Source organism: Cynocephalus volans, chromosome 3 (genome assembly GCF_027409185.1).
Source record: "Cynocephalus volans isolate mCynVol1 chromosome 3, mCynVol1.pri, whole genome shotgun sequence".
Taxonomy (NCBI): Eukaryota; Metazoa; Chordata; class Mammalia; order Dermoptera; family Cynocephalidae; genus Cynocephalus; species Cynocephalus volans.
The window spans coordinates 155,972,431-155,995,392 of NC_084462.1; the positions used below are offsets into that span (position 1 = coordinate 155,972,431).

At 39.5% G+C, this 22,962-nt stretch overlaps 1 protein-coding gene across 6 annotated transcripts in view; it reads right to left on the reverse strand.

The window, feature by feature from the left end:
• Positions 1-1,643: 1,643 nt before the first annotated feature.
• The window catches only part of NEK9 (NIMA related kinase 9), a 35,086-nt gene continuing 13,767 nt past the window's right edge, over positions 1,644-22,962 (reverse strand). For 4 of the 6 annotated variants that reach the window (XM_063089212.1, XM_063089211.1, XM_063089210.1 and 1 more), the window contains exons 9-22: positions 21,696-21,746; positions 21,027-21,219; positions 19,258-19,402; positions 18,451-18,651; positions 18,215-18,261; positions 16,809-16,964; positions 15,323-15,431; positions 14,648-14,809; positions 11,867-12,037; positions 11,041-11,100; positions 7,737-7,945; positions 6,414-6,575; positions 4,811-5,023; positions 1,644-3,171 (exon numbers count right to left, since the gene is read on the reverse strand). In XM_063089212.1, coding sequence (XP_062945282.1) covers positions 3,049-3,171; positions 4,811-5,023; positions 6,414-6,575; positions 7,737-7,945; positions 11,041-11,100; positions 11,867-12,037; positions 14,648-14,809; positions 15,323-15,431; positions 16,809-16,964; positions 18,215-18,261; positions 18,451-18,651; positions 19,258-19,402; positions 21,027-21,219; positions 21,696-21,746 — 2,002 coding nt within the window. In that variant the 3' untranslated portion in view covers positions 1,644-3,048. The remainder of the gene's footprint in view (positions 3,172-4,810; positions 5,024-6,413; positions 6,576-7,736; positions 7,946-11,040; positions 11,101-11,866; positions 12,038-14,647; positions 14,810-15,322; positions 15,432-16,808; positions 16,965-18,214; positions 18,262-18,450; positions 18,652-19,257; positions 19,403-21,026; positions 21,220-21,695; positions 21,747-22,962) is intronic. The other 2 variants (XM_063089208.1, XM_063089209.1) reach the window with 2 other exon arrangements.

Sequence of the window (22,962 nt, forward strand, 5' to 3'; positions counted from 1 at the left end):
AGCAGGAAGGAACATGTTTTATAGTCCTGACTACAGCCTACTTTGCCCTGACACTACCATGAATAATACTTCTTTGGAGGCCCAGGGATCTCATTTGAATGAATTTATTTAACATACATTTTGCTCCTGAGCTGTTCTTTCTATTATGAATCTTTCCAAAAATATGGCAAACCAAGTGAAACTGGAGTTTTAGTCTGCTTTTGCTTTAAACTTTAGTGAAATGCTCAGCCAAGAGAAGTTATAACTTGGCTGTGCTATGCCAGGGAGACCAATTACAGTTCAACCTCGTTGAGGGAAAAGTTTTATAAACACAGATTGGCATTACATTTGGAAAAGCCCCCCACTGAGACTGAGGAGGTAAGTACAAGAAGGATCCTTTTTATAATGGCTCACTTTTTTACATCTGCACTTTCAGCACTTTAAGAAGATTTTGGGGAAAAAGTTGTGGCAGCAGCAATTATTCTGCCGGCAAGAATAAGGAAATGGAAAGAAGCAAAGATTATTTCTGTGCAAATGTCCTTGTGTTGTTTTCTGTTCTCACTGAATCAAAGATCCACAAAGGCCTAGAATCTGGGTGTTTTACTCCCAGTGATTAAGGTCCGTGCGCAGGCTTACTGAGGCACAGCACTGATTGAGAGTTTAAATGTTTATTTAAAACCGAAATGCCAAACCACTCCACCCTCAACCTTTCAAGCATCTGGCTAACAATAAGCTAGTTCTTCAGCAACAATGTCAGAGCAAAGGAATAACTCAGATTATAACTCAAAAGCAATACTACTGGAAAACTTAAAACACCTAGTACTGCATGAAGAAGAAAAGCAGACAAAATTTAGAGAATTAGCTACAGAAAACCATTCAAAGGCATTTCTACTGCTTCACGTTTCACTCTATCCAACACATGGCTGCCACCTTTGAACTGGTTTCTGTTTGCATAGTTGTCAGGTGGGAAAAATCATATGGCTGTCCCAGGCACAATTTGGGAAAGTGCAAATTGTCTCTAAGGCATAAAACTTTGATTCTCAGCCAGATTTATACCAAATCTAGCCTTCCCAAGGGAATTTGCTAGAGCTAATGACCACAGTGTTCCACTGCTAGGGAATGACTTCTCTCGGAAACAAGAGCAGGACTCTCAATCCTCCCCACTCTCAATACTCACTTTCACCCCACAGTTCTCAGCAACGTGCCCATGTCCCTCAGCTCCATAGCAGAAGCAATCCTCATGATGAACACCCAAACTGACCCTGCCTCTCAGGCCTGCTGAGATAGTGAGCATGAGGATACAGGGACATGAAAGGCCAGTCAGTTCTTAAAAAAATCAAAATTACATTTATATGATGAACCAAAACCCATTGTTAGAGTTTACAGCAAACCCCCAAGTAACCAGAACTTGTAACCTTAATCCAGGGTAGGCCCCTTCTCTTATTTCAAGAGGCTTCAGTGATTACATTAGTACTATTGTACTAGGCTTCCCAGAATTGAGAAAACAATGGGATCATCAAACCAAAGAAGATCCCATTGAACAGAGTTGCCCATCCCCAGCCATGGGGTTTTCCCTGAGCATCAGCCTTCACACCACCAGTTTTAGGGAAATGGCAAAATTTCCACTGCACAGGTCCCCCTACAATAAACAGATGTCAAACATATTTTGGTTTAGGGAAAATGAAACAAAATTAATTTAGTTATGTGTAAGGACATAGGATGTAAGACTTATCCAAGAAGCTCCTGTAACCCCAAATACTAAAGGAACATTTCATAAGGCTAGATGGAAACAAAGCTCATAGTCTTTAGTGAAACGGTCAAATGCTTGCCTAGAACTTTCTATATGAAGTTTGTTCTTCTAGGACACCATTTCTTTGGGAAAGCTAGCTTTTTCCTGTCTACGAGGACAAATGTATGTGTGATAAGAAGTAAGCTTTCAGTCAAATTCCTTTCACTTAGCAGGTTCTACCTGTTCTGTTAGGCTTCCAGGACTCCCAGGGTTTGGTGCTGGCTCTGGGCCACTCAAGTAGGAAAGATGATACAGACTCACTGGCTATGATATGGCTTCATAAAACACCAAAAGGGGAAAAATACTGACTAGACATACAGAAAAGGAGTGGTTGGGGCTGCTGATGTCAAAATTAGAACCCTAAGAGCCATGAAGGCAGAGATGCAAGAAGCCTTCTCAGGGGCAGAAGACTCAGAGTCATTCAAAGCCCTCTCTAAGAAACCAAGTAGAGGCAGGACCTCCTCTCCCTCACGATTTTCTCTTAAGGCCGTTCCTACTGCTCCACTGACTCAACTCTCTAAGAGACACCTCATCCCTCAGAGGTATCTTCCAAAGCTAGGAAATCCCACCCTGCATCAGCCACAGCCTGAAACTCCAGCTGTGTGACCTGCCCTTTCTCTACTCCTCACTGAAGACATTGCAATCAACTCTTAGAGGAAAAGCAATCTAAACCCACTTTTCCTCCTAAAGCATTTAGCTGCACGAATTAACTGAACTTTCTGAAAACAAGCCCTAGATTGACGCCACCAGACGTATTTTCTGGACTCAGGGCTCCTGAAAGGGATCAGAATACTTCACCACTCTCCAGAGGACCCCAGATGGGCCATGCCTGGTTCCAGCCCACTCTAGCTTTACACTTTTCCCTCCCCCACCCAGAGGTGCAATGCCTGGTATTGAATTCCCAAGGCAGCTTCCAATCAATGGTGAAAATGATAAATGGGATATCAGCTGCTACCAGCGCAATTAAGGTGAGCACTGTGTCTCCTTTTCAAAGGTGGGATCGATAGATGAGGTACAGAGCTGCTGTTGCTGTGGCAGTCACTGATGACAAAGCCAGGACCATGGGGCCCTTCCATTCTCCAAAACAATAAAATCACTCCTAGATCCTACCTAAAAGGCAATGCTACTCTCCAAATGTACAAGGAAAGTGCTTCAGAGCCTCTACCTTGCGCCCCTTGTCTGCAAGTGAACAAAGCCAGGAAAGCCGCTCTCTGCATTCAGTAAGTGTGCTGTGAAGTTCTTTGGATCCCAGTTTCCTGGGGGCTATACAGGCTCAGAGACTATAGGCTGGGTCGAAAGGAGTCTGTTCCCAGAAGGCACCAGGAATCTGAATCTAGGTCAGGCTTTGGATCCATTTCCATCTCTGCCTTTGTTGTCTGAGTTCCTTTGGAATGCATCCCCACCTGTTCAGATAAAAGACAGTTCCACATTAGCAACAGTGCCACCTAGTCACAGAAGTTTAGGTTTTCATTTTCAATGCCAACCTCCTCTAAGAATTTGTAGCACAGACTTGTGAGAAGCTCACAGCACTATCTCAGATAAAGTACACACCATCACATTTGCTGCAGGTAGGGTGACCAACTGTCCTGGTTCGTCCAGGACTGCAGGGGTTTCTGGGATGCAGCACTCTCAGTTTTAAACTAAAATATTCCTGGGCAGAATAATCTTCTTGTATGTACAGCTGCCAATCTTACCTCAAGTGTGTATGTTACTTTCTAATATACTTCCATAGATATTATTTCATTTAACCCTCAAAACAACCATTTGAGGTGAGTGGCATTATTTTCTTCTTTTAGGTGAGAAACCAGGGCTCAGAGAAACAAAGTAACTCGTCCAAACACATAGCTGGTAAACAGCAAAGCCAAGGACTGAACCCTATTTCTCTGCTCCTAGTTCACTCTAAAAGAGCAATATGGCTCTTTAAAAACAATGCAAGTAGCATCACTTTTATTTTTACCAACAATGTTTAACCTGAGTCTATAATCAAGCCTTAGTCTAACTTCCAGTTTTCAGAAAAGACAGAGTGAAAGAAGAGCAAGTTAAACAACATCCCAAGAAAACAAGACAAATCCAGAATGTGGGACATTCCGGCTCTTTCTTCAAGTCAACATCATGAAAACATATATTTTAAAAAAAAGGGTGATGGTAGTGGAGGGAATTGCCGTAGATTAAAAGAAAAAAGAGGGGCCGGCCAGTTAGCTCAGGCGGTCAGAGAGTGGTGTTATAACACCAAGGTCAAGGATTTTGATCCCCTTACTGGCCAGCTGCCAAAAATAAACAAATTTAAAAATAAACAAATGAAACAAGAAGCATAACCAAACGTAATGTGGGGGTACTTGATTGAATTTTGGTCTGATAAAAAATTATAAAGAATATTTTTGGGCTGGCCGTTTAGCTCAGTTGGCTAGGGTGCAGCCTCATAACACCAAAGTCATGGGCTTCGGTCACTGTACTGGCTAGCTCCCCCCCGCCCAAAAGGGACATTTTTGTGGGGAAAATTGGAATATCAACTGGGTACTGGATGAAAATTGAGAATATCAGTGTTAATTTCGTTAGGTGTGATAATAATATTGTGGTTGTCCAGGAGAATAAATGTCTTCATTTTCAGAGGTGCATAATGAAGTACTTAAGGGGGACTATGTCACGATATTTATAATTTACTTTAAAATGGTTCAGCAAAATAAACAGAATGTATATATTTATACACACATATGAAGCAAACACAGCAACATGTTAATAACTGTTGAAACTAGATGGTGGATATATGATGGTATATATTGTACCATTTAAAATTTTTCATAATAAAGTTTTTAAAAACCACAGTAACAACAAACAGTAAGAAAAAACAATGAAAGGTGACGAAAATGATTCAATCCATGTGACTGAACAGGGCCTAAGGCTTCTGGGATTAATTACAAAAATCACATCATTAAAAGGTAAGGACTTCCAAAGGAGTAAGTCTATTTCTGCAATTGATGTTTTTTGTTTCTGTGATTCTTCAAAACAGACTTAGAAAAGGAATTATTCTTTTAATGCTCTCACCTGCTGCCCTCCTCCTAATTTCTTGTTCAGCTTCTGTAGTTGGGTAAAAATCTGGAGGTTTTCTTGCTGTAGCTTCTGTTGTTCAGCCAGACACTTTAACACCAGACCCTGCAATCTTTCAACTTCCACCTGCAGAGTGCTACATGCACACGCAGGAGGAGTCAATGGTGTTTCTTTCCCAGCACTTGTTACTGCAGGATTCAGCCGTGGTGGCTAAAGAGATAGGAAGAAGAGATTGCAGGAGGTTCTGCCTAGGTGCCACAGCTCCCTAGTCCAAACTTCCTCTAAGAGCAATAACATTTTACTTTTAAATTAAGATAAAACAGGGCTAGCCAGTTAGTTCAGTTGGCTAGATAGAGTACAACCTTGTAACACCAAGGTCAAGAGTTCAGTTCCTGGTAATGGCCAGCCACCAAAAAAAAAGATAATACACACACACACACACACACACACACACACATATATATATATATATGAATATATGCAAGAGAAACAGAAGAGTGCTGGAATTACAATAGCACCTGGCACTAACATAACAGGGCAAGGAAACTCTCAGTGCCTCAGTCACCATTAGGCTAAGGTAGAAGAACAATCATCTATTTTTGAAAGACTGCGAAAAATTTAAAGTGCATTGATATCTTCTCCTTTAAAATGCTAAAGTGGGGGAAAGCATGATTGGGTATGGAACAAATCCTTCTGGTTACAGTGAGGACACTGATCCAAAGGGTCAATATTCATGAAATGTGATGAATCACACTTTAGAAAATATTTGAGAGGTGTTCAGTAAACAGGACTGCCAACACAATTCAAGAAGGCTAACTGACAGAGGAATTAAAATGGTAACCTTGAAATTTCAAAGGTTTTAATACCTCTTCTGGGAAGCTTTTCAATGATCCTAGTCTAGATTTTTCTCCCTTCTTTTACTGTATTTTGTTTATAGCAAGGGTTAGCAAATGACAGCCCATGGGGCGACTCTGGCCTACTGCCCGTTTTTGTAAAGTTTTATTTGAACACAGGCATGTTCATTCATTTTGTTTTATCTCAGGCTGCTTTTGTGCTATAATGTCAGAATTGAGTAGTTGCAAGAGACCGTAAGGCTTGCAAAGTCTAAAATAATTACTATGTAGCCCTTTATAGAAAAAGTGATGACACCTGGGGTTTACAGTTTTATTGAGATATTTACCACCATTTCATTTCTACTAAGGTTAGGTGCACATGTGTTGCTCCCTCACTAGACTACAAGCACTACTTCCTACTTAGATTCAGAGCTTCCAATCCACTCTAGCAATGTCATGAAAAACTGAATCTGAATTTTGGAATTTGAATTTTGGTACTTCTGCGGCAGAGAGAAGAGATGATCCTCTGGTGTAGAAAGGTGTCAGCCTGTCAGAAACGTGAAAGGGTAAATACCTTTCTGAGGCAACTCTGGTTAGCCTTGGGTAGAGGCTCTAAGTTCTACTGAATTAGACAGTAAAATAAGTTGATGCAGTGCAGCTGGAAGACCAATGAAGCTAGAGGAGGAGACAGTGAGGCCAGGAGAACTGGGCAGAGCTCAGAGTTACTGTCTACCTAGTTGTGATTCAAAGGCAAAAAGCTCAGTTACCCAGGCTCCCACTGGGGGCTTGTGTTCCGAAGGAGCTTCAGAGGCCACTTTGAGTCCTTGCAGCTCCTCATAGGGCAGGGTATCTTTCTCAGTTTCTGAAAATGCTGCACTTAGGGGAGATGGGCTGTCAGGCATGGGGATGAATTCTGCATTTTCCAGCTCCTATGTATATGAGAAAGAATCTCATCAGTTTTGTTTGCTGTAATTTACTTTCTCCCAAATTCCCGTCTCTCTTTTGCTATAACTTTCACTCTGTCATGACATGAGCACCCTCTAGTGGGGCAGGACAGTTGTGGTTAACAACACATCTCATGATACTTGTGAACAAACTGCCATCCCTTCATCAGAGTAACAGTGAGGCAAATTCAAACTCAAATTCAGGAACACAGTCTGGAGTGTCTGGTGTGTTTCCTCAACACACTTATTCTACACAGTCCATTCAATGAGCTGGGATGCTTTAAGGGGATGGCAGTGAGGCCAAATGCCAGGCCAGCGCTGAAGGTTTAGACAGAACAGTATGCTGCTGCTTCTGTTCATACTTCTCAAATAACTATCAAGTTTAGACTGGATAAAGCTTTAAATCTATAGATCCTCTTTTTTTCTTTGGTAAAAATTAAAAATTTCACAAACTGTAAATGTTCACTGTAGAAAATACAGATGGTCAAAGAAAGCTAATAAAAAGCAACAGCAATTCCCTCAGTCAAAGATAACCACTGTTAAACTTGTCAATATATAGTCTTGTTGATGTTCTTCTGTGCACTACATATTTTCTAAATGAGATCACACTGATATTCCATCCTCTTCTGCATAGCCCTATGTTGTGACCAACTTTCCATATAAATAAATATAGTTCTACATTTTTACTGACTGCACCTCAGCTTTCATAAACCACTTTCCTTTTGTAAGGCATTCCAGTTGTCCCAATATTCCATTTCTATAAATGACAGTACAAAATCTATAAACTTAATCTTTGCACACATGCACAACAAAAACTGCCTTCAAGGTAGGTTCTGTAAATTTACATTCACTTAAGTAATAGGTATAAGAATATTTTGTATTCTTGTTGTAAAGAAAAAAAGATTAGCAATTTGGTGATTTCTTTCCAAGTAGAAATTAGAAACCTAGATTACTGCTACAAAACAGCTTAATAGGACATGGGAAACTGAGAGATCCTGACAGTTCCTTTCTAGTCCCTGCAAAGGAACTGGTATTTTATTATTTATTGATTTATTGATTGAGTCTTTATAAATAGAGATTTTAATTTAGATATATGCACATTAGTGCCTGGTATTTTATCTGAGGTATCTATTCCAAAGGAATTACCTTTCGAAGCCAGCCAGGACAGGAGCTACTGGCCCCACTACTGTTCCCCATGGCCTCTGTGGGACTAATTAAACCTTCCATTCCTCGGTCTGCTTCCATTGTTCCTCGGAAGCCTCCACTTGGATCAGGAGTTTCAGATTCCTGCTGACTGTCTTCCTCTTCACCACCACCACCTCCGCCACCACCTCCTGGGCTAGAGCTCTGAACTACTGACAAATACACAGCACAAAAGTAAAGAGCTTTGCTAAGCAGCAAGAAAGATTTACCATCTGACAGCCACACTTACCCCTGGAAAAGCTTCTAGAGTTGCATGAAGTGGAATGATAAGAGTGCACATCAGATATTTGGAACTAAATTTTTAGTTTTTACACAAAGTATCTGTATATCAGGATCTTCATAATAATTCACTTCCACTTTCCAAACTTGTTTATCCTACATCCACAGCAGATTATCAATATTCTAGAACATTACTGAACAATCTTCCCAACCATAGTTCACCAAATCTAGCACCCATGCTTACCCTGCTTCTTTAATAGATACATTCAAACTCCAGCATCCTCCATAGACATTCATATTATATAAAATGTTCTTTAATATTTGAGCCAAAAACCTCTTAAAGTTGTTCAACACTAACTCCCTGTTTAGGGAAATGCCTGAATGGTGAATTCTTCAACACTCACATGAGTATTAAATTCTTTCATGAGTGTTTGTATAAATTTTAAAAATACGATGGCTAGTTCTTTCATATCATGCAGCATATTCCAAGTTACCTTAATGACCGACTAGCTGATGTGTGGTCAGGAAATGAAAATGAATTTTAATATAGGCCAAAGAAAAATATAATTAAGAAAGTAGGGGCTGGCCAGTTAGCTCAATTAGTTAGAGTGCAGCCTTTTAACTCCAAGGCCATGGGTTCGGATCCCTTTACCATCCAGCAGCCAAAGCAAAAAAAGAAAAGAAATTAATTTGCCAAAGCAAAAAAACAAAAAAACATAAAAACAAAACATGGTATATTCTGAGGTTAAATGCAAAAGATTTTTGGGGCTGGCGGGTTAGCTCATTTGGTTAGAGTTCAGTGTTATAATAAGAAGGTCAAGGGTTCAGATCCCGTTACCAGCCAGATGCCAAAAAAAAAAAAAAGTAAAAGGTTTTTAAAATTATCACCTGCTACTCTCCTTGAGGAATGAATGTACCACAGTGTGATGCTACTGAAGCAGCAGAACTGTAGATACCAAAATAAGCTCTGAAGCTTGTTTTTTGTTTTAAATGGCTTTTAAAAATTGTTACATTTGAGATATTCTTAAGATTATTATTATTATTATTATTTTTTTTATAGGGATGACGGGTAAGGGATCTTAACCCTTGACTTGGTGTTGTCAGCACCACACTCACCCAGTGAGCTAACCGGCCATCCCTATATGGGATCCGAACCCAGGGCCTTGGTGTTACCAGCACCACATTCTCCCGAGTGAGCCACAGGCTGGCCCCTTAAGATTATTTTTAACATGAGTTAGTTGTGATATCTAATAATAAAATAAACCTATGTGAATCTACCACTAGAAGAACTGGAATTATACTTCCAATATGATAGTGACTAGCCATATGTGGCCATTTAAATTTACAGCAAGTAAAAATTCAGTTCCTCAGTCACACTAGCCACTTTTTGAGTGCTCAATAGCCATATGACGCTCTACTCTAGTGGACAGCACAGATATAAAACATTCCATTGCTGCAGAAAGATCTATTGGATACTGCTGAACCACAGCAACACCATATCTGCCTGTGAATTCCTTCCTTCTCTGGCCTCCAACCCAGATAAAACCACGCTGGTTAATTTTGTGTTTATTGTTTCTTCTCTAAAAAACCCAAAACTCTATCACCTATTTATGTATTCTTAAATAATACATTACTACTTATTTTGCTTGTTTTTGAACTTTATAAAAAGGAATGCAGTCTGCTGGAACTTCCTTTTTACATTTCACATTATGGAAGTATTTGGAGAAACTATTTTCACTCCTTTGTAATTGTCCAATGGATGGTTATAACACATTCAATCAACAAAGATTCTATTTATTTATTTATGTATTTATTTATTATCAATATTCAAGAGATACAAAGCTGATTGTTCAATCAACAAAGATTTATTGAGCATTTACCATTTGCCAGGCACTGTTCTAGGTAATGTGGATAAAATTAATGATTAAAAAAGACAAAAATCCCTGCTGTTACTGGAGTTTACATTTTCCAGCCTATGGACATTTGCTTGTAATCTTATGTTTTTCCTTTAAGTACTGTTCCAGCAAAACAAAGTTGTAATAAAACAGTTGTGCGTAACAAAAAGATATTTAATCATTTGTGACAGATATTAATATGCACAAATAGAGATACCTAGCAATGGATTACTTAAGGAAACCAATAAAAGGCATAAGTGTGTGAATATGTGTAAACTAAAGCTCAACAAGTCTAGATCAGATTTTCAACTGTTTCTTTTTGGAAGATTAATCTGCTTTTACTCTGGGTGTTTATCTGTTTTGATTCCACAAAATGTCAGAATCCGTGTTCTGAGACATCAAAGACTACAGCTAGAAAATCAAAAAGGAATATAGAGTCAAGTTCCTGGCATGGTCCCAAATAACAGAGAATCATGAAGAAAGCAGTCAAACGAAAACTATCAGAGAGCTTTGGGATGATTCTCCTAACCACACTGAAAGTTTATCTGACTTTTATATCTGAGGGTCTGTTTTGAAGGACTATTTCTTTTTCTTTTTTTTTTTTTTTTAAAAAGATGACCGGTAAGGGGATCTTAACCCTTCACTTGGTGTTGTCAGCACCACGCTCAGCCAGTGAGCAAACCAGCCATCCCTATATGGGGATCCGAACATGTGGCCTTGGTGTTATCAGCACCGCACTCTCCCGAGTGAGCTACGGGCCGGCCCTTGAAGGACTATTTCTATAGACTGGAATATCCCTGGGAACATCATGGAAGTAAAAGGCAGAAAGGACCCATAACCCCTAGGATAGTAAAGAAAGAAATAATACGTAAGTCACATTACAGTGTTGGGCAAGCCACTTAATTACTTCCATATGTGCTGGAGGCAAAGACTATGTACTCTCCCACTGACCACAATGTAAAAGTCATAACTTATTGTGAAACCCACCAAAATATGATTCCTCCCCTTAATCACTGTATTCCTCATTTCCCAAAGAAATTTTCTATTTTCCTTTGAGTTTTGAAGACTGCATGGAATCTAACCCAAAGACCTCACTTCAGAAAACCACTGGTATGTGAGACAACGCTACTTACCAGTTCCGATGGATAAACCACTGCTATTGGAACGTATGGTCTTAGAATTCAGTACTTTCTCTGAGGAAAAATATTAAGTAGGTAAGCACTATATAAAGATATAAGCAAGAACAGTGAGTGAAGACTAGGATATTTGCTATCCCTGACTCCAAATAATTTTACAATTATTTACTTACTGTTTTAGAAATAAATATAATTCAAGCACCACCAGCTACTCTAACTATACACCCTATCTAAAGTAGCAATTCTTCACCATGGCTGTTCACTGGAACTAGCTGGGAAGCTTTAGTAAGTAACAATGCCTAGGTCCCACTAAAGAGATTCTAATTTAATTGGTCAGGGGTAGGGTCTGGACAATGGGATTTTTAAAAGCTCCCCAGGGATTCTAATGTGTAGCCAAGGTTGAGAACCACTGATCTAAAAGAATGGACTTGTAAAGCTTTACATAGGCCTTTATAATTTAGATCATAACCAAGTAATCTTTATGCAGAAAACACTTATGATTTAAAGTTTCTTTTTAAAGATATACTGAATGTTTCTCATGAAAGCATGAACACAGACAACATATTAATTAGTGGACTACTAGAAATAACAAATTCTATTGGGTAGGTGCAGAGCCCAAAGTTATATTAAAAAATAGTCAAGAGACAGCAGATAGCAAGGCTCAGGAAATGACAATTTTTGGCACCCATGACCATTACAAGACGTACAGAAGTAGCCTCCTCTTTAGGACATTTCTATTTCCAAGAATGTGACCATCAGTGACTTAGGTGTGCATCTATCCTCTGTCAAAGCCATCCCAATCTCATACATATGAAACCCTTACCAACAATGAGAATGGTATGCCAGCCACGGCAAGATAGGTCCGGGACGTGATGCAGAGACCCAAAGATAGGCCGAGGCCATGAAGTACAGATATCAGAGCCATGTGGTCTCTCTGTGGGGGTCATTGCCAGGCGGCCATTACCACCATTGCCCCAGGCAAAAATGTGATTATCTAGAAAAAAAGTTAAACAGCAGATCATTTAACAGAATAGTCTTCCCAACTCTTTGGGTTCCTCACTTTTATGCCCTAGAGTTAGAAAGTCTTCCCACTATGCACTAAACAAGGGAAAGCTGTTTATTCCCCTATGTAAAGCCTAAACTTTCCCTAATCCCACCCAGGTAAAAATGACCACTACTCCTATGTACTGCCATTTACTCATTCAACAACTTTTTACTGGTTATTCATTCAAACATTTATTGGGCATCTACTTCATGAAAAGCACTGCTCGAGGTGATAGAGCAGGGAACAAAACAAAGTCCCTGCCCTTGTGGAACTGACATTCTAGTAGGGAAAGATTCATAAAACATAAATAAATATCTAATATTGCAGGTAGTGATCAGTGCTATGAAGGAAGATAAATGGTAAAGAAAAATAAGTAGAAATAAATAGTGGGGTGGGGTATCATTATTTTAGATAGGGTAGTTGAGAAGTACTTTCTGACACTTGAGCAGAGATCTGATTGAAGTGAGGGAGAGAATTTCCAGGTAGAGGGAACAGCAAGTGCAAGATTCTGAGTAGGTAACATCAGTAGCATGAACAGGGAACAAGGAGGCCCCTGCAGCTGGAGCAAAGTAAGGGAGGGACAATGGTAGTAGAAGAGGTCAGGAGGTGACTGGGTTCCTGGTCATGGAGGGCCATGCAGGCCACTGTGATGATGACTTTGGTTTTTACTGATTGATATAGGAAACTACTGAAGGTTCTGAGCAGTAGGTATTTTAAAAGAACCTCTCAGGCTATCATAAGGAGAACTGACTGCAGGGGAGCAAGGGTGGAAGCAAGGAGACCCGCTGTAGTAGTACAGATGGTGAGAAGAGGTTGGATATATTCTGAAGATACTCAATAGGACTTGCTGATGGGTGAGATGTGTGGAGGGGATGGATCTGCCATTTACTGAGATGGCAAGGCTGCAGAAAGAACAGGTCTGGGCAGAAAATGAGAAGTTCGACTTTGAATATACTAAGTTTATCTGAGATGCCTATTACTTCTTATCCAAATCAGGCCATTTTTTAAAAAATGAAAAGGTGCTATTAATGATTAAGCCAGGACAACAGGCATGAATCAGGACTGGCCCAGGATAACTGGGCTATATAGCCACCCTATCTTTAGACATCCAAGTCAAGGGGCTGTTGAAAAAATGAGTCTAAAGGTCAGGGGTGATGATATAAAGCTGTCGGTATATGGGGGGATTTAAGGGAATGACCTCATTTTGAAGAGAGGATCGAGCCCTGGGGCACTGCAGGACTCAGAGGAATTGGATGCTGCTACTACAGCACCTGATAGACTTGCCTGTACTAGCCCCTCCCCTACCCTAGATAGACTGTGAGCTCCTTGAGGACAAAGGCTTTCTGAGACTCACTTCTGTACTCCCAGAGCCTCAAAGAGGACCTAGACATGAATGAGGCTACCAAGTACAGGTCAGAGGAGTACAGTAACATTTATTAAGGGGTAATATGCCCATCCACTGAATCCAATTCTAAACTCCTCACTCTGAGGTTTAACTCATGAAGTATACAGATCTATTCAAGAAACATTACCTCTCTGAGGCTACCTCTCTGAAAGTGCTACTGAACTTGCCGCACTACGTTTATCAGTGACATCCTGACTGTCCTTCTAGCTACTATTTCTGTTTATCTAAGTTTGACCTATACAGTTTGCTCCTTCAAGTCTCTTGTTTTGGGACAAAGTGGGAACATTAATGTACTGCTCTGAAAGCTGGTTCATTTAATTCAGTAATGGATCACTTAGTTGACATGATCTTTGGGACCCCTTGTGTACACAACAGGCACAGACCAAAAGAAAACAAGGATATCTAAGAGCATGAACACCACCAACAAAAAAATTGAAAAGTAAAAGATAAAATGCAATCTGTTGCTCCCCAGTCACAAGAAAAAAGTGGCTACAAAAATCAAAAAGTTCAGAAGACAATACAGGAAGAAAAGAGATAAAGGAGAAAAAAAAAAATAGCAGAAGAAAGAGGGAAAGGAATGAAGGATAGCAAAAGTGGCAGTAAAGAAGAGAAGCAGTTATAGGAGCCAAGAGGTACTACAGAGAAGAAAGAGCTATAAGAGAAGAGAGAGAAGAAAAATCAATTAGACCAGCTCAGAAATCTGAGAGCCACAGCATAGAGGAAAATAGCCCTTCAAGCCTTAGCAGTCCCTAAGGCCATCACTGGCCAAGGAGCAAGCTTAAATGATGCTGCTGTTCTTCCTAGCCACCCAGTAACGATTATTGAAACCAACAAGGTGCTGGGCAAGATAATATAGAAGTACTTAATAATTCTTGAAACACTTTGCCAAAAAAGTTGAAATTTAAAAAGGAGGAAATTGGAATATTAACTAGTCAATATCAAGAAATCTGACCTTTTTAAGAAAAAAATCACTATGTTGGACACATAAAAAATTAATGAAGCTCAATATGCATAATAACTGGCCACAAATTTAATACAAATAAAAAGTAAATGCATAGTTCAGCTATACAAATAACCAGTCCACCTCTTTCCCAACCAAGAATTAAAACATAGCCATCTGTCCAACAAGCTTGAAATTATATGTACATACTCACCATCAGTGGCAGCAATGGTAAACTCATCACCACAGGAGACCCTGATCACTTGCTTCCCACCTAGGGGTCCCCCCAACAGGTTGATTCCCAAACGCTTCTTATAATTCCCAACGCCCAGCTGCCCACACTTGTTGCAGCCAAAGGTCAGCAGTCGGCCTCGTTCTGAGAAGCAAAAATAGATAACCAGGCACAAACAGGTCATGCAACAGAAGGAAGACAAAGTCAATGCAGAGTTCCATGGACTAGCTTCTGGTTGTGAGGATATACAAATATAAAGCTGGCCACATAATCCTGGACCTATGCTAGCTAAGGTATCTAGGGACTATGACCAATTAGATCCAGGAACTGACTCAATATTGTTATTTTATCTTCAATACTGAATTTTTAACGTGTAAAACAGGTACTACCTAACTTATAATACTTGAAGAAGGTGCTAATTAGAGACAATAGATGTCTGATATTATAGGTGTCACATTCTAATTAAGGGATGTATTTATCATGCATTATAATGATTATTAACAAAAATGTGTACTTGAATGCCTAATTTCTTAATGAGATAATACTGGATGCTAGGGGGAAATGAGAAGGATGTATGTTGTTAAGAAAAGCTAATATTTGGTAGAATAACAGAGGCTGCATTACTACGGCACGTGAAACAGCTGTAAATCAACTCACCATCTATGGCAGCTGTGTGAGTCTTGCCTGGGGCAATAGTACGGATCTTATAAAAGGACAACTGTTTGGCCAAAGTAAAGGAGGTTGTGTAGGGAACTTCATGGTATGCCTGAAACAAGGTAAAACACAAAGCAAAGACTAATGAGCTAAAAAATTGAGGGATAATCAGGCTGAGAATGGAAAACGCTCATGGTGACCAGAAGGCCTTTCAAGCAAATCTTGTTACTGAGTAGAGGGTGCCAGGTAGCTTTCCATCTCCAATAGAATACAAGAAGAAATAAGCTCAATATGCAATCAGAGAATTTGGTATATGAGGCAGGACTTTCTGACAACAAAAGTTTTAGATCCTGAATTAGGGTATGTGAAACATGAACTCTCCATCCCACGAGGTATCTATATAAGGATAGAATCACTGACATTTGTCTTGGTTATACATTCTGCATATCTAGCAAGGGCAGGGCAAAGAGTTGAAATCCTGAGGACTCTATCCAGTCCATAAAGCAATCAGTTTACTGTGACCTAATTTCATCTATAGTGTAGTGTTTCTGAACTTGTTAAAACTCATGTTACCTTTGAATTAGTATGAAAAATACCGTCTCATGTAAGTTTAAAATTTCCAACAAAGCCAATGTTATAACAAAACACAAATCAAATAATGGTAATTCTGAATATGCCTTTTCAAACTATAAAGACACTCTCTCCAGCCTTGCCCTGAATTCGTACTCTCCTAACTGAGAATCACTACTTCAGAGATTGCTTTGAAATTAACTCTTACCTTTTCCTTTGAGTCAGGAAACTTCTATCTCTTAATGTGATTCTTTAGAAAATAACAAAAACTCATTATACTAACACAAAGAAGAAACTGAGACTTGCTCTCAGTGGTGAATTTCATGATAGCCTTAAAGGGGAAGAATGGTAATTGTATTTAATAAGCCTCTACTGGATCAGTAAATGGGGAGCAATAAATCTAAAATACTTTCCAGGGCGGTGATGCTTGGAAATATGTTTCTTTTCATAATGTTAATTTTCTTGTTCCTATTTCAATGATAAGGTAGAACCTGAATTCCATCATTTTATTCTTTGTAATCAATTTACTTATTGTGGCATAACTAACATAATGCAAAATATTACATAGCTTGATACACATATTTGTAAGACAACCACTCAGATCAAGGTACACACCATTCCCATCACCCTAGAATCCCTCCCACCTCTTGTTAATACCCATACCCCTCCTCCCAGGGGTAACCACTATTTTGACTTATGCCATCATAAGTTAATTTTGCCTATTCTTGATCTTCATGTAATTGGAATCATATAGCATGTACTCTTTGTGACTGGCTTCTTTTCCTGATCAGTGTCTGTGAGATCATCCCTTTATTCTTAAGACAAATTCTTTGGTCACTAGCCAATAATAGCATCCCAAAGAAATTTCAACCTAGAAAAGTTCTTACAATGTGTTTAGTGCACCAAAGGGGGCACTCACTTCATGGTTGATGATTCCAGACATGCACTGATTCAGACCCAGTTTGTTGAACTCATTGAGTCCACAGGCCAGCACTTTGCCTGACTGGGTTAGCAGAAATGTCCCATCACAGCCACACTGAACTGCCACAATAATCAAGGCCTTGGGAACATCCACCTGCAAGAAAAAAATGAATCAGAAAATAAAATCCCAAATACATAACTCGTATTAGGAAAAAAACCCTCAAATTTTCTCCAAAGTGACATGCTACATTTAACAGAATGACACAGGGAAGTATGGGTTGCTCTATTCTCTTTAGATTTGCCCAGGAGTTTAGAGGCTACTATTTTCAACAAGGAGCTTAAGTTTTATAATATAAAGGAAAGGTAGCAGTTCCAAGTGGACTAAAGAGACAGCCTCTGTCAGTTTGTTTTAGCAATAGGTCCTACTTAGGGAGACTTCTCAGAGAAAGTTAGGAAAGGAGACGCATCGATCTACTGCCAATTTTGTCCTCTGAGGTGGAAGGCTCCTGACAGTTACAGAAGAAACTCAGTAGTCCGGTAGCAGTCTAATCTGGTCATTTTATAAGAGAGGTGACAGAGTACTGAGGTAGCAACTAGGACTTTCAAATGCTCACATCCTTCTACAGCTAATTAGACCTGGAGAATGGTCGGGTGACAGATGGGGCCACAATGGATGTGTGTGAAACTTGAAACCTTAAGCCTCACAGTTTCCACTATAGCCTTCTCAGAAGAGGAACAGCTGTGAATTCTTTGAGGATGGTCCTCATAAACATGTAATTTTAAAAATGTAAATAAAAACTGGTAACAGTAAATGGTATAGTCAAGAACTGGCCGATTAGCTCAGTTGGTATCAGCATGGTGTTGATAACATCATGGTCCAGGGCTTGATCCCTGAAGTGGCCAGCCGCCAAAACAAAACAAACAAATAACAAAATGGTATAGTCAATTATAGTCAAACTTCCAGCGGCTAAGCCTGTGCCCCAGGGTGGGTGTGAGAGAGAGGTGACTGTGTTTTTCCTTCTCCCAGTGCCAACTCCAGCAGTGCCGAGAGTACTTAGATATATTTTATCTTGCAATGTGAGACCTCTGGTTCACTGTTGCCACCACCAGATGGACTTTGGACTTCCCAGCCTCAGAAACTGTAAACAATAAATTTCATTTTTCTTTATAAATCACCCAGTCTCAGATATTTTGTTATAAGCAACAAAAACAGACTAATACAATCCACTTTCTCAACTTTTTAAGACTTAGTTAGATGACAAGACCATGTAGTGCTAAATCAGGAATCCTAGATTGACAGTCTCCCAGATAGGAAATATTTCAGAAATAAACACCTTGAGGAGGCAGGAGAAAAGGATTGGAGTCTTTGTGACTTAGGCTTTAGGAAGATGTTTCTGACTTTACCTTCTGTGGTGTATAATAATCCTCTTCTGAATCTAAACCCAGTCGTCCTGAAACACACATAAGAAAGAAAATCTTTATAATGAGGGCCTCCTTCCTGATGAAGATGTTCTATAAGATTCTCTTTTACTGAATTAACACTTCTCAAATAGAGGCTGCATGATGTGTTTAGATGCATACAAGCCTGAAGTCAGGTTGTGCAACTGGGAAGAACTGGACAGAGACATGGCTACACGTACCATATTCACCACAGCCCCAAGAATAGACTTCCTTGTTTCGTGTCAGAACCACCACATGATTATCTCCACAGGAAACCTGCTCCACTGGACTGCTGAGGAAAAAGTTCAGCTGCATGGGTTCTAGCACTTCAGGGCCAGCAACCTTATCCACTCCCATACAGCCGTAATAATCTGATCCAAAGGCATAGAGCTGACCTTCATCTGCAAAAGGAAGGAAAACAGAACTTATCAAAGGACTGACTTATTTTGTCCTATCAGAAAGCTGGGCAGGGCTGGAATGAGAAACACTCCAGCCAATGATCTCACAAGAGATCACTACATCAGAGAAATCTTGAAGGTCTGTACAAATCTAGAGTTGTCTGTATTTATGGGGTGATGTGTACTTCTATTAGTATAATAGTTAAAAAAATGGTAGTATTATCATGTTATGAGGGCCCTCTCTATTTTACAGATAAAAAGAGATGTACCAAAGAATCACAAGGTAAATAATGAAAGACTAAAATTAAATTTAACACTTGATCCTGATTTTGTGTTATCCATAGCCTGATGAAGTGGTGAGATTATTTTCTCCTCAAAATGCAACATATTCCTCCTGACCCCACCTCTTTTCTGTTGTCCACCCGCCTTCTTGTTCAAGACCCCCTAATACTATACCAAATTGGGAATGTTATTAATGAGTATATTTGCTCAAGGTCTTTGGTTCTTTGAATACTGTCTTTTGTTGTAAAAATCCCAACTAAAACTGCACAGCGCCAAGCACAATGCCCCACATTAAATGCACTTAAATGCTTTCTGCTGATGGCTTACCTGTCACACAGACAGTGAAATCATCACCACATGACACCTGACGGATAGCTTTGCCTTGCAGCTTTTCCACATGCTTTGGCTGTCGATAGGAGGCTTTGTCTCCATGGCCGAGCTGGCCATGGAGTTTAGTACCCCCTTGCATATTCTGTGAAATAAAGAAGTCTTGTGAAGTTTTAACTTTCCATGCCAAAAGCTAATCTTCAATGTAACTTCTTAAGAAGAAAAACAGTAGGAAAAAAAATAGCTGGAAATTTAGAAATTAGAAAAAAATGGGTAATGGGATTAAACTTTTTAATGGTAGGTAGTATAAAACCCCTACCAACAGGTAAAGATGATTTAAAAAGTATCCAGTTTGATAACCATCAGGCCTTAAAAAAAGAAAATTCCCATTTCTGTCTTTGTCTTTCAAGTCTAAGGTTAACTATGTATTTAACTAATGGGTGATGGGAAAAAATTCTTTACAGAGTCCAGTTTGATTGCTTTCTACAGGAGTACAGCCTCTTGGAAGTCTGCACTATAAGTTTTATAAATTTTGGTCACAGTTTCCCTGAAACATGGAGCAATTATAGAGAATCTGGCTATATAAAGAGGCTACTATACAACACTGAGAATAGTCCTCAATGACCTTTCATCAGTTTTATAGAGATAAGCAATTTTTTCCATTCAATGACTCAACTACAAGTCCTTCTATAAATGTTTTTTAAGGCACGAATTTCACTCCACTTCTGATTGACCACCAGCAGCTCGTTTTTTAAGAGATAGGAAATAACAGCAAATCAGCACTCTATAATAGAAGCTAAATCATTTGTTCTTTCTTTCAATCAATCAATCATGGAGTGTTATCCTCTCACACAGTGGGGATAAAGCAGTGAATAAGACAAGTACAGTCCCTGTCCTCATGAAGACAATACCTGAAACCACTGGAAAAAATAAGCTCCCGTGGGGAGAGGAACCAAGGGCCTAAGACAAGGTTGGAAAAAGGAAAAGCAGCCTGAGATGAGCCTGAGAAAGGACAGCCAAAGAGATAGGAGGAAAGCCAAAAGAACATGCTATCATGGAAGCCAGGTGAAGACAAAGCTTCAAGGACGGAGTGGTCAGCTATGTCAAATGAGATCACGCAGGTAAGGACCAAAATGTATGTGTTTTATTTTAGCAATTAATTTATAGGTCATTTTGTCTAGAGCAGTTTCAATTGAGTGGCAGGGATGGAAGTTGCATTATGGATGAATGAGGAGAGAGTGGGAGATAAGGAAATAGACAGCAAACACAATCTGTTAAGAAGGTGAGAGACAGGGAGGAATCCAGAGGGCAACAAAGGGCAATTCTACACAAGATATACCTAGCCATCTTCAATCACTGGTGGAGGTCTCGGAGGTTTCCTGACATGGTATAGTGCTTCATTTGTTTACACAGCTATTTCACAGATACTAGTTCCTCTGAACTTCATGGTAATAGAAAAAGAGTAATTAAGTGACTTGTCTGAAATCATCCAGCCATAAATGGAAAAGTCTAGTTTCCTGAGTCCAAACCTAGAGCTCTTTTAATTTGCTCTCCCTCTCTCATTAAGTCATTCAAAAACATTTATATATGATCTAAAATATACCAGGCAGTGAAGATACATCAGTGAATTAAAGAGACAGAATCCTTGCTCTTATAAGAGCTTACATTCCATCACCCAATCTGCCACTCTGCAGCACATGTTCAACTAACTAAATGCATAGACATCCTTGGCCCAGCAAACAATTAGGCTTATAACACTGTTCACTTACCACCCAGGTGTACAGTTCCTTCTCCACTGTGACCACAGCAAAGTGAGTATTTCCTGCGCAAACCTGCCGGGCACTGCAGCCACTCTTGATGACATCCAGTTTCTGGGGGGTGGATTTTCCACCACCCCATACATAGACTTCACTGGTTCGTGATGTTACCACAGCAATGGGTGCTTCATTCACAGTACTTGACCTACCAGCAACCCCCAGAACAAAGGCACATTTAACATAAAAACAACATCAAAGAAAAACGCTTCCAGTCTGTTCCCTGAAAAAAACTGCCAGTTATGGTATGAGAAAGTATGTTCTTTCTTGACAACTTATTTCAACCCTCTATCATAGCATAGCTTTGCAATTCCTGCTTCAGGGCTTCATCACAGCTTAGCCAGATCAGGTTCCAGCCTGATCCATAACACCTACACTTTTCAACATTCATCGTGGTAATGATGGCCACTTTAGCATGAGGGTGAAATTCTAGCTTTCTTCTTCTCAGAAATGACTCTGACACTTAAGCAGATGTTGGCTTCTGAAAGGATGCCAAAGGCTACTGGGTTCAAATAATGAATAGACTTCAAAAACAAAAACAAAAACAAAAACAAATAAACCCCCCAAAATTACCTTGGTGGTAATTTAGGATATATTAATTTGCAAGAGTCTCTTGAGCATTACCTTGGTCTCTTTGTAGGTGCATTAAGCAGAGTGACTTTTTCTTCCATCTCTCTACCAAAAGAAAAGAAAAGATACATAAGCAAAAATAATAGGTTCCTATATTTCAATGGTGTCACTTTACTACATTTCACAGATTTAATTCTCTTATAAACCACATGTATCCTATCTCAATATAACTCAAACCATTATATAGGCCTGGCATTAGACAATTCATTAAATTCAAGAGGGAGGGCAGTTTGGGGTCATTTGCTTTCTGTTTCTGACAAATGGTCCAGGCTAGAACAGAGAGCCTCGTGGACATCTAATACACATGTTTAAGTACCTGATGGACATCTCTATCTAGGATGCCCACTGACTCCCCAAACTCAACATCTCCAAATCTCAGCTAATTATCTTTCTCTCAAACCAGCTTTTCTTTCTGACTCCCTTCTTTCTGTGACTGGCAATAACCCTCCCCCATTTTGCCCATCAACTGAGCTTAAAACCTCAATCATCTCTGACTCATCGCTCTTCTTTTCGTCAATATTCAAGTTCTACAGATTCTACCTATACAGTACATTTTATACTCACCTCTTCCTTTCTAGTCTCACCACCTTAGTTCTGCACAGCTTTACTTCCCAACTGTATAGTGGTAGCACCTCCTAATCGGTCTCACTACTACAGTCCTGATCCACTTCACTATACTAATTTAACCCTGACACTAGTACCTGTATTGCTAAGTTAACTCTTCCTTAGGTAGAGTGCCCTCATCACCTGAACTGCCCTCTCACAAATGTCCAATACTACTGTACTATCTCTTGAATAAAGCACAAATTCCTTGGCTGGCATTCACGATTCCCTGACTATCTTTTTGGCCTTCCTTCCCTTTACATATACCCCTTGTTCTAGCCCAGGATTGTCATTCTGCCTAAATCAACTATAGCCAAAATACTAGGGTAGTGCTCAGGCATCGGTATTTGTTTAAAGCTTCAGGGATTTTTCACTGAAAGCCTCAGGTCTAGAACCACTAATCTAGCCAAATAGTACTCTGTATTTTCCACAACTTCCTATGCCTGTGCTTTTGCTTATGCAAAACTTTTACGTTTTTTCATCAAAGTACAAAGTTCAAAGTATTGCATGTAAATCTACAACTATCTCAGTAAAAATTTCAATTAAAAATTATCAATCAGAATATTTCACTAAGTGATTAAAAATGATTATATTGTTGGGAAATAAACCAGATAAAAATTTTAAATATGCTTAAAATCACCCAAAGGGTGATGATACT